At 60.8% G+C, this 12,145-nt stretch overlaps 1 protein-coding gene across 2 annotated transcripts in view; it reads right to left on the bottom strand.

Moving 5' to 3' along the window:
* Window positions 1–12,145, bottom strand: part of LDHD (lactate dehydrogenase D) — a 179,521-nt gene that overhangs the window by 72,966 nt on the left and 94,410 nt on the right. For both annotated transcript variants that reach the window (XM_073659890.1, XM_073659891.1), the window contains exons 7-9: window positions 8,746–8,874; window positions 1,260–1,387; window positions 1,002–1,092 (exon numbers count right to left, since the gene is read on the bottom strand). In XM_073659890.1, the coding sequence (XP_073515991.1) occupies window positions 1,002–1,092; window positions 1,260–1,387; window positions 8,746–8,874 (348 nt within the window). The remainder of the gene's footprint in view (window positions 1–1,001; window positions 1,093–1,259; window positions 1,388–8,745; window positions 8,875–12,145) is intronic.

The following is a 12,145-nucleotide window of genomic DNA, read 5'->3' as shown; positions in this document are numbered from 1 at the left end:
TTGACAGTGGGGATGGTGTTTTGAGGGTGATGAGCTGTGTTGCTTTTACGCCAAACATATCATTTTGCATTGTGGCCAAAAAGTTTGATTTTGGTTTCATCTGACCAGAGCCCCTTATTCCACATGTTTGGTGTGTCTCCCAGGTGGCTTGTGGCAAACTTCAAACGAGACTTTTTATGGATATCTTTGAGAAATGGCTTTTTTCTTGCCACTCTTCCATAAAGGCCAGATTTGTGCAGTGTAGGACTGATTGTTGTCCTATGGACAGACTCTCCCACCTCAGCTGTAGATCTCTGCCGTTCATCCAGAGTGATCATGGGCCTTTTGGCTGCATCTCTGATCAGTCTTCTCCTTGTTCGAGATGAAAGTTTAGAGGGACAGCCGGGTCTTGGTAGATCTGCAGTGGTCTGATACTCCTTCCATTTCAATATGATCGCTTGCACACTGCTCCTTCAGATGTTTAAAACTTGGGAAATCTTTTTGTATCCAAATCCGGCTTTAAACTTCTCCACAACAGTATCTCGGAGCTGCTGGTGTGTTCCTTGGTCTTCATGATGCTTCATGAGACTATCACAGAGCAGGTGCATTTATACGAGACTGGATTACACACAGGTGGATCCTATGTATCATCACCAGTCATTTAGGACAACATTGGATCCTTCAGAGATCCTCACGGATCTTCTGCACTGAAAGTAAAGGGGCTGAATAATATTGCACGCCCCACTTATCAGTTTTTAATTTGTTAAAAAAGTTTAAAATATCCAATAAATTTCGCTCCACTTCACGATTGTGTCCCACTTGTTGTTGATTCTTCCCCTAAAAATTTGAATTTTATATCTTTATGTTTGAAGCCAGAAATGTGACAAAAGGTAGAAAAGTTCAAGGAGGCAAATACTTTCACAATGCACGGTATGTGTGCCATGTCTGTATGTTCTATGATATGTGATAGTCATGGGATGTGCCAGGTGACAGACGAGGTGTGATGGGCCTGGGTGATGTACCTGTCAGGCGAGATGTCAGGAGGTCTTCCTTGGTCTCCACTATGATTTGGGGCAGTTTGGATACAGGAACACAAACATCAGTGCAATAACCCTAAATAAAAAAACAAGGAGAAACGAGAAATGTCCGGAGCCCAGGTGAGTAATATGTAGAGATAGCGCTTGGCCCAACAGCTGTCCATCAGGACACACCAGGTGCGCTGACCACGGCAGTAACACAAAGGTGCACATACGGTATTATATAGGCATGAAAAGACTCACCTTGCACCCCGGACGCAGAGCCAGGGCGGCGTACCATGCATTGTGTCTAGCGGCCCACAGCTTGTCACTCTCCTTCTGATCTCTCGCCCAAGTAAAGTCTGATCCTTCATTCTGTCGTGTTATTTCCTCTGCAATGGAGCACAGCGCTGTATGAGGGGTGAGGGGGAGCACAGCGCTGTATGAGGGGCGAGGGGGAGCACAGCGCTGTATGAGGGGGAGCACAGCACTGTATGAGGGGCGAAGGGGAGCACAGCGCTGTGTAAGGGGCAAGGGGGAGCACAGCGCTGTATGAGGGGCGAGGGGGAGCACAGCGCTGTATGAGGGGTGAGGGGGAGCACAGCGCTGTATGAGGGGCGAGGGGGAGCACAGCGCTGTATGAGGGGGAGCACAGCACTGTATGAGGGGGAGCACAGCACTGTATGAGGGGTGAGGGGGAGCACAGCGCTGTATGAGGGGCGAGGGGGAGCACAGCGCTGTATGAGGGGGAGCACAGCGCTGTATGAGGGGCGAAGGGGAGCACAGCGCTGTGTAAGGGGCAAGGGGGAGCACAGCGCTGTATGAGGGGTGAGGGGGAGCACAGCGCTGTATGAGGGGGAGCACAGCGCTGTATAAGGGGCGAGGGGGAGCACAGCGCTGTATAAGAGGCGAGGGGGAGCACAGCGCTGTATGAGGGTGAGCACAGCGCTGTATAAGGGGCGAGGGGGAGCACAGCGCTGTATAAGGGGCGAGGGGGAGCACAGCGCTGTATGAGGGGTAGCACAGCACTGTATGAGGGGGAGCACAGCACTGTATGAGGGGTGAGGGGGAGCACAGCGCTGTATGAGGGGCGAGGGGGAGCACAGCGCTGTATGAGGGGGAGTACAGCACTGTATGAGGGGGAGCACAGCGCTGTATGAGGGGTGAGGGGGAGCACAGCGCTGTATGAGGGGGAGCACAGCGCTGTATGAGGGGCGAGGGGGAGCACAGCGCTGTATAAGAGGCGAGGGGGAGCACAGCACTGTATGAGGAGGAGCACAGCGCTGTATGAGGGGCGAGGGGGAGCACAGCGCTGTATGAGGGGTGAGGGGGAGCACAGCACTGTATGAGGGGGAGCACAGCGCTGTATGAGGGGGAGCACGGCGTTGTATGAGGGGCGAGGGGGAGCACAGCACTGTATGAGGGGCGAGGGGGAGCACAGCGCTGTATGAGGGGTGAGGGGGAGCACAGCGCTGTATGAGGGGGAGCACAGCACTGTATGAGGGGGGAGCACAGCGCTGTATGAGGGGTGAGGGGGAGCACAGCGCTGTATGAGGGGGAGCACAGCGCTGTATGAGGGGCGAGGGGGAGCACAGCGCTGTATAAGAGGCGAGGGGGAGCACAGCACTGTATGAGGGGGAGCACAGCGCTGTATGAGGGGCGAGGGGGAGCACAGCGCTGTATGAGGGGTGAGGGGGAGCACAGCACTGTATGAGGGGGAGCACAGCGCTGTATGAGGGGGAGCACAGCGCTGTATGAGGGGCGAGGGGGAGCACAGCGCTGCATGAGGGGCGAGGGGGAGCACAGTGCTGTATGAGGGGCGAGGGGGAGCACAGCACAGTATGAGGGAGAGCACAGCGCTGTATGAGGGGTGAGGGGGAGCACAGCGCTGTATGAGGGGCGAGGGGGAGCACAGCACTGTATGAGGGGGAGCACAGCGCTGTATGAGGGGCGAGGGGGAGCACAGCGCTGTATGAGGGGTGAGGGGGAGCACAGTGCTGTATGAGGGGGAGCACAGCGCTATATGAGGGGTGAGGGGGAGCACAGCACTGTATGAGGGGGAGCACAGTGCTGTATGAGGGGGAGCACAGCGCTGTATGAGGGGGAGCACAGCACTGTATGAGGGGGAGCACAGCACTGTATGAGGGGGAGCACAGCACTGTATAAGGGGAGAGGGGGAGCACAGCGCTGTATAAGGGGCGAGGGGGAGCACAGCGCTGTATGAGGGGGAAGACAGCGCTGTATGAGGAGCGAGGGGGAGCACAGCGCTGTATGAGGGACGAGGGGGAGCACAGCACTGTATGAGGGGCGAGGGGAAGCACAGCGCTGTATGAGGGGTGAGGGGGAGCACAGCGCTGTATGAGGGGCGAGGGGGAGCACAGCACTGTATGAGGGGGAGCACAGCGCTGTATGAGGGGCGAGGGGGAGCACAGCACTGTATGAGGGGGAGCACAGCGCTGTATGAGGGGTGAGGGGGAGCACAGTGCTGTATGAGGGGGAGCACAGCGCTATATGAGGGGTGAGGGGGAGCACAGCACTGTATGAGGGGGAGCACAGTGCTGTATGAGGGGGAGCACAGCGCTGTATGAGGGGGAGCACAGCACTGTATGAGGGGGAGCACAGCACTGTATAAGGGGAGAGGGGGAGCACAGCGCTGTATAAGGGGCGAGGGGGAGCACAGCGCTGTATGAGGGGGAAGACAGCGCTGTATGAGGAGCGAGGGGGAGCACAGCGCTGTATGAGGGACGAGGGGGAGCACAGCGCTGTATAAGAGGCGAGGGGGAGCACAGCGCTGTATGAGGGGTGAGGGGGAGCACAGCACTGTATGAGGGGTGATGGGGAGCACAGCGCTGTATGAGGGGTGAGGGGGAGCACAGCGCTGTATGAGGGGTGAGGAGGAGCACAGCACTGTATGAGGGGTGAGGGGGAGCACAGCGCTGTATGAGGGGTGAGGGGTAGCACAGCGCTGTATGAGGGGTGAGGGGGAGCACAGCACTGTATGAGGGGGAGCACAGCGCTGTATGAGGGGTGAGGGGGAGCACAGCACTGTATGAGGGGTGAGGGGGAGCACAGCGCTCGATGAGGGGTGAGGGGGAGCACAGCACTGTATGAAGGGTGAGGGGGAGCACAGCACTGTATGAGGGGTGAGGGGGAGCACAGCACTGTATGAGGGGTGAGGGGGAGCACAGCGCTGTATGAGGGGTGAGGGGGAGCACAGCGCTGTATGAGGGGTGAGGGGGAGCACAGCACTGTATGAGGGGTGAGGGGGAGCACAGCGCTGTATGAGGGGTGAGGGGGAGCACAGCGCTGTATGAGGGGTGAGGGGGAGCACAGCGCTGTATGAGGGGTGAGGGGGAGCACAGCGCTGTATGAGGGGTGAGGGGGAGCACAGCACTGTATGAGGGGTGAGGGGGAGCACAGCGCTGTATGAGGGGTGAGGGGGAGCACAGCGCTGTATGAGGGGTGAGGGGGAGCACAGCGCTGTATGAGGGGTGAGGGGGAGCACAGCACTGTATGAGGGGGAGCACAGCGCTGTATGAGGGGTGAGGGGGAGCACAGCACTGTATGAGGGGTGAAGGGGAGCACAGCGCTGTATGAGGGGTGAGGGGGAGCACAGCACTGTATGAGGGGTGAGGGGGAGCACAGCACTGTATGAGGGGTGAGGGGAGCACAGCGCTGTATGAGGGGTGAGGGGGAGCACAGCACTGTATGAGGGGTGAGGGGGAGCACAGCACTGTATGAGGGGTGAGGGGGAGCACAGCGCTGTATGAGGGGTGAGGGGGAGCACAGCACTGTATGAGGGGGAGCACAGCGCTGTATGAGGGGCGAGGGGGAGCACAGCGCTGTATGAGGGGGAGCACAGCGCTGTATGAGGGGGAGCACAGCGCTGCATGAGGGGGAGCACAGCGCTGCATGAGGGGGAGCACAGCGCTGCATGAGGGGGAGCACAGCGCTGTATGAGGGGGAGCACAGCGCTGTATAAGGGGAGAGGGGGAGCACAGCGCTGTATGAGGGGAGAGTGGGAGCACAGCGCTGTTTAAGGGGCGAGGGGGAGCACAGCGCTGTATGACGGGGAGCACAGCGCTGTATGAGGGGGAGCACAGCGCTGTATAAGGGGAGAGGGGGAGCACAGCGCTGTATAAGGGGCGAGGGGGAGCACAGCGCTGTATAAGGGGCGAGGGGGAGCACAGCGCTGTATGAGGGTGAGCACAGCACTGTATAAGGGGGAGCACAGCACTGTATAAGGGGGAGCACAGCACCGTATAAGGGGAGAGGGGGAGCACAGCGCTGTATAAGTGGCGAGGGGGAGCACAGCGCTGTATAAGGGGGAGCACAGCGCTGTATGAGGGGAAAGCACAGCGCTGTATGAGGGGAAGCACTGCGCTGTATGAGGGGGAGCATAGCGCTGTATGAAGGGGAGCACAGCGCTGTATGAGGAGGAGCACAGCGCTGTATGAGGGGCGAGGGGGAGCACAGCGCTGTATGAGGGGGAGCACAGCGCTGTATAAGGGGCGAGGGGGAGCACAGCGCTGTATAAGGGGGAGCACAGCGCTGAATGAGGGGCGAGCACAGCGCTGAATGAGGGGCGAGCACAGCGCTGTATGAGGGGGAGCACAGCGCTGTATGAGGGGGAGCACAGCGCTGTATGAGGGGCGAGGAGGAGCACAGCGCTGTATGAGGGGAGCACAGCGCTGTATGAGGGGAGCACAGCGCTGTATGAGGGGGAGCACAGCGCTGTATGAGGGGAGCACAGCGCTGTATGAGGGGGAGCACAGCGCTGTATGAGGGGGAGCACAGCGCTGTATGAGGGGAGCACAGCGCTGTATGAGGGGGAGCACAACGCTGTATGAGGGGCGAGGAGGAGCACAGCGCTGTATGAGGGGCGAGGGGGAGCACAGCGCTGTGTAAGGGGGAGCACAGCGCTGTATGAGGGAGAGTACAGCGTTGTATGAGGGGCGAGGAGGAGCACAGCGCTGTATGAGGGGTGAGGGGGAGCACAGCACTGTATAAGGGGGAGCACAGCGCTGTATAAGGGGGAGCACAGCACTGTATAAGGGGCGAGGGGGAGCACAGCGCTGTATAAGGGGGAGCACAGTGCTCTATAAGAGGCGAAGGGGAGCACAGCGCTGTATAAGGGGCGAGGGGGAGCACAGCGCTGTATAAGAGGCGAGGGGGAGCACAGCGCTGTATGAGGGTGAGCACAGCGCTGTATAAGGGGCGAGGGGGAGCATAGCGCTGTATGAGGGGGAGCACAGCGCTGTATAAGGGGCGAGGGGGAGCACAGCGCTGTATAAGGGGCGAGGGGGAGCACATCGCTGTATAAGGGCGAGGGGGAGCACAGCGCTGTATGAGGGGCGAGGGGGAGCACAGCGCTGTATGAGGGGGAGCACCGCGCTGTATGAGAGGGAGCACAGCGTTGTATAAGGGGCGAGGGGGAGCACAGCGCTGTATAAGGGGCGAGGGGGAGCACAGCGCTGTATGAGGGGGAGCACAGCGCTGTATGAGGGGGAGCACAGCGCTATATGAGGGGGAGCACAGCGCTGAATAAGGGGAGAGGGGGAGCACAGCGCTGTATAAGGGGCTAGGGGGAGAACAGCGCTGTATGAGGGGGAGCACAGCGCTGTATAAGGGGAGAGGGGGAGCAAAGCGCTGTATAAGGGGCGAGGGGGAGCACAGCGCTGTATGAGGGGGAGCACAGCGCTGTATAAGGGGCGAGGGGGAGCACAGCGCTGTATAAGGGGCGAGGGGGTGCACAGCGCTGTATGAGGGGTGAGGGGGAGGACAGCGCTGTATGAGGGGGAGCACAGCGCTGTATGAGGGGCGAGGGGGAGCACAGCGCTGTATAAGGGGCGAGGGGGAGCACAGCGCTGTATAAGAGGCGAGGGGGAGCACAGCGCTGTATGAGGGGGAGCACAGCGCTGTATGAGGGGGAGCACAGCACTGTATGAGGGGGAGCAGAGCGCTGTATGAGGGGGAGCACAGCGCTGTATGAGGGGGGAGCACAGCGCTGTATGAGGGGGGAGCACAGCGCTGTATGAGGGGGGAGCACAGCGCTGTATGAGGGGGGAGCACAGCGCTGTATGAGGGGGGAGCACAGCGCTGTATGAGGGGGAGCACAGCGCTGTATGAGGGGGAGCACAGCGCTGTATGAGGGGGAGCACAGCGCTGTATGAGGGGGAGCACAGCACTGTATAAGGGGCGAGGGGGAGCACAGCGCTGTATAAGGGGCGAGGGGGAGCACAGCGCTGTATGAGGGGGAGCACAGCGCTGTATGAGGGGGAGCACAGCGCTGTATGAGGGGGAGCACAGCACTGTATAAGGGGCGAGGGGGAGCACAGCGCTGTATAAGGGGGAGCACAGCGCTGTATGAGGGACGAGGGGGAGCACAGCGCTGTATAAGAGGCGAGGGGGAGCACAGCGCTATATAAGGGGCGAGGGGGAGCACAGCGCTGTATAAGGGGCGAGGGGGAGCACAGCGCTGTATAAGGGGGAGCAGAGCGCTGTATGAGGGGGAGCACAGCGCTGTATGAGGGGGAGCAGAGCGCTGTATGAGGGGGAGCACAGCGCTGTATGAGGGGGGAGCACAGCGCTGTATGAGGGGGGAGCACAGCGCTGTATGAGGGGGGAGCACAGCGCTGTATGAGGGGGAGCACAGCGCTGTATGAGGGGGAGCACAGCGCTGTATGAGGGGGAGCACAGCGCTGTATGAGGGGGAGCACAGCGCTGTATGAGGGGGGAGCACAGCGCTGTATGAGGGGGAGCACAGCACTGTATAAGGGGGAGGACAGCACTGTATAAGGAGCGAGGGGGAGCACAGCGCTGTATAAAGGGGAGCACAGCGCTGTATGAGGGGGAGCACAGCGCGGTATAAATGGCGAGAGGGAGCACAGCGCTGTATAAGAGGCGAGGGGGAGCACAGCGCTGTATAAGGGGGAGCACAGCGCTGTATAAGGGGCGAAGGGGAGCACAGAGCTGTATAAGAGGCGAGGGGGAGCACAGCGCTGTATAAGGGTGAGCACCGCGCTGTATAAGGGGCGAGGGGGAGCACAGCGCTGTATAAGGGGCGAGGGGGAGCACAGCGCTGTATGAGGGGCGAGGGGGAGCACAGCGCTGTATGAGGGGGAGCACAGCGCTGTATGAGGGGCGAGGGGGAGCACAGCGCTGTATAAGGGGCGAGGGGGAGCACAGCGCTGTATAAGAGGCGAGGGGGATCACAGCGCTGTATGAGGGGGAGCACAGCGCTGTATGAGGGGGAGCACAGCGCTGTATGAGGGGGAGCAGAGCGCTGTATGAGGGGGAGCAGACCGCTGTATGAGGGGGGAGCACAGCGCTGTATGAGGGGGGAGCACAGCGCTGTATGAGGGGGAGCACAGCGCTGTATGAGGGGGAGCACAGCGCTGTATGAGGGGGAGCTCAGCGCTGTATGTGGGGGAGCACAGCGCTGTATGAGGGGGAGCACAGCGCTGTATGAGGGGGAGCACAGCGCTGTATGTGGGGGAGCACAGCGCTGTATGAGGGGGAGCACAGCGCTGTATGAGGGGGAGCACAGCACTGTATGAGGGGGAGCACAGCGCTGTATGAGGGGGAGCACAGCGCTGTATGAGGGGAGCACAGCGCTGTATGAGGGGGAGCACAGCGCTGTATGCGGGGGGAGCACAGCGCTGTATGAGGGGGAGCACAGCGCTGTATGAGGGGGGAGCACAGCGCTGTATGAGGGGCAGCACATGTATACATCAGAGGTGATTCCTACCTGTCTGCTGCACTTGCTCCTTGACTCCGGACTCAGTACCGTGGAACTCCAGGAAAAGTGTGGGAAGTGCAGGAAAACTCAGGTTACTAAATCTATTGCAGGCATCAATCATGACGTCGTCTAAGAACTCTGCGGACAGAATAAGAGGCGGGGGGTCACAGACATAGGAGGCAGGAGTCACAGACGTAGGAGGCAGGAGTCACAGACGTAGGAGGCAGGGGTCACAGACGTAGGAGGCAGGGGTCACAGACGTAGGAGGCAGGGGTCACAGACGTAGGAGGCAGTGGTCACAGACGTAGGAGGCAGGGGTCACAGACGTAGGAGGCAGGGGTCACAGACGTAGGAGGCAGGGGTCACAGACGTAGGAGGCAGGGGTCACAGACGTAGGAGGCAGGAGTCACAGACGTAGGAGGCAGGGGTCAAAGACGTAGGAGGCAGGGGTCACAGACGTAGGAGGCAGGGGTCACAGACGTAGGAGGCAGGAGTCACAGACGTAGGAGGCAGGAGTCACAGACGTAGGAGGCAGGGGTCACAGACGTAGGAGGCAGGGGTCACAGACGTAGGAGGCAGGGGGGTCACAGACGTAGGAGGCAGGGGTCACAGACGTAGGAGGCAGGGGTCACAGACGTAGGAGGCAGGGGTCACAGACGTAGGAGGCAGGGGTCACAGACGTAGGAGGCAGGGGTCACAGACGTAGGAGGCAGGGGTCACAGACGTAGGAGGCAGGGGTCACATACATAGGAAGCGAGGGGGTCACAGACATAGGAGGCAGGAGTCACAGACGTAGGAGGCAGGAGTCACAGACGTAGGAGGCAGGAGTCACAGACGTAGGAGGCAGGGGTCACAGACGTAGGAGGCAGGGGTCACAGACGTAGGAGGCAGGGGTCACAGACGTAAGAGGCAGGGGTCACAGACGTAAGAGGCAGGGGGGTCACAGATGTAGGAAGCGGGGGCAGATGTAGGAAGCGGGGGCAGACGTAGGAGGCAGGGGTCACAGACGTAGGAGGCAGGGGTCACAGACGTAGGAAGCAGGGGTCACAGACGTAAGAGGCGGGGGGGTCACAGATGTAGGAAGCGGGGGCAGATGTAGGAAGCGGGGGCAGATGTAGGAAGCGGGGGCAGATGTAGGAAGCGGGGGGGTCACAGACGTAGGAGGCAGGAGTCACAGACGTAGGAGGCAGGGGTCACAGACGTAGGAGGCAGGGGTCACAGACGTAGGAGGCAGGGGTCACAGACGTAGGAGGCAGGGGTCACAGACGTAGGAAGCGGGGCTGGTCACAGACGTAGGAGGCAGGGGTCACAGACGTAGGAGGCAGGGGTCACAGACGTAGGAAGCGGGGGGGTCACAGACGTAGGAGGCAGGGGTCACAGACGTAGGAGGCAGGGGTCACAGACGTAGGAGGCAGGGGTCACAGACGTAGGAAGCGGGGGGGTCACAGACGTAGGAGGCAGGGGTCACAGACGTAGGAGGCAGGGGTCACAGACGTAGGAAGCAGGGGGGTCACAGACGTAGGAGGCAGGGGTCACAGACGTAGGAGGCAGGGGTCACAGACGTAGGAAGCGGGGGGGTCACAGACGTAGGAGGCAGGGGTCACAGACGTAGGAGGCAGGGGTCACAGACGTAGGAGGCAGGAGTCACAGACGTAGGAAGCAGGGGTCACAGACGTAGGAGGCAGGGGTCACAGACGTAGGAAGCAGGGGTCACAGACGTAGGAGGCAGGGGTCACAGACGTAGGAGGCAGGGGTCACAGACGTAGGAGGCAGGGGTCACAGACGTAAGAGGCAGGGGGGTCACAGATGTAGGAAGCGGGGGCAGATGTAGGAGGCAGGGGGGTCACAGACGTAGGAGGCAGGGGTCACAGACGTAGGAGGCAGGGGTCACAGACGTAGGAGGCAGGAGTCACAGACGTAGGAGGCAGGGGTCACAGACGTAGGAGGCAGGGGTCACAGACGTAGGAGGCAGGAGTCACAGACGTAGGAGGCAGGGGTCACAGACGTAGGAGGCAGGGGTCACAGACGTAGGAGGCAGGGGTCACAGACGTAGGAGGCAGGGGGGTCACAGACGTAGGAGGCAGGGGTCACAGACGTAGGAGGCAGGGGTCACAGACGTAGGAGGCAGGGGTCACAGACGTAGGAGGCAGGGGTCACAGACGTAGGAGGCAGGGGTCACAGACGTAGGAGGCAGGGGTCACAGACGTAGGAGGCAGGGGTCACATACATAGGAAGCGAGGGGGTCACAGACATAGGAGGCAGGAGTCACAGACGTAGGAGGCAGGAGTCACAGACGTAGGAGGCAGGAGTCACAGACGTAGGAGGCAGGGGTCACAGACGTAGGAGGCAGGGGTCACAGACGTAGGAGGCAGGGGTCACAGACGTAAGAGGCAGGGGTCACAGACGTAAGAGGCAGGGGGGTCACAGATGTAGGAAGCGGGGGCAGATGTAGGAAGCGGGGGCAGACGTAGGAGGCAGGGGTCACAGACGTAGGAGGCAGGGGTCACAGACGTAGGAAGCAGGGGTCACAGACGTAAGAGGCGGGGGGGTCACAGATGTAGGAAGCGGGGGCAGATGTAGGAAGCGGGGGCAGATGTAGGAAGCGGGGGCAGATGTAGGAAGCGGGGGGGTCACAGACGTAGGAGGCAGGAGTCACAGACGTAGGAGGCAGGGGTCACAGACGTAGGAGGCAGGGGTCACAGACGTAGGAGGCAGGGGTCACAGACGTAGGAGGCAGGGGTCACAGACGTAGGAAGCGGGGCTGGTCACAGACGTAGGAGGCAGGGGTCACAGACGTAGGAGGCAGGGGTCACAGACGTAGGAAGCGGGGGGGTCACAGACGTAGGAGGCAGGGGTCACAGACGTAGGAGGCAGGGGTCACAGACGTAGGAGGCAGGGGTCACAGACGTAGGAAGCGGGGGGGTCACAGACGTAGGAGGCAGGGGTCACAGACGTAGGAGGCAGGGGTCACAGACGTAGGAAGCAGGGGGGTCACAGACGTAGGAGGCAGGGGTCACAGACGTAGGAGGCAGGGGTCACAGACGTAGGAAGCGGGGGGGTCACAGACGTAGGAGGCAGGGGTCACAGACGTAGGAGGCAGGGGTCACAGACGTAGGAGGCAGGAGTCACAGACGTAGGAAGCAGGGGTCACAGACGTAGGAGGCAGGGGTCACAGACGTAGGAAGCAGGGGTCACAGACGTAGGAGGCAGGGGTCACAGACGTAGGAGGCAGGGGTCACAGACGTAGGAGGCAGGGGTCACAGACGTAAGAGGCAGGGGGGTCACAGATGTAGGAAGCGGGGGCAGATGTAGGAGGCAGGGGGGTCACAGACGTAGGAGGCAGGGGTCACAGACGTAGGAGGCAGGGGTCACAGACGTAGGAGGCAGGAGTCACAGACGTAGGAGGCAG

This window comes from Phyllobates terribilis, unplaced genomic scaffold, assembly GCF_046119375.1.
Source record: "Phyllobates terribilis strain yellow unplaced genomic scaffold, ASM4611937v1 Scaffold_14__1_contigs__length_39327217, whole genome shotgun sequence".
NCBI classification, from domain to species: domain Eukaryota; kingdom Metazoa; phylum Chordata; class Amphibia; order Anura; family Dendrobatidae; genus Phyllobates; species Phyllobates terribilis.
The sequence above is the reverse complement of the archived record's forward strand: the minus strand, read 5'-3'. Positions and strand labels throughout refer to the sequence as shown.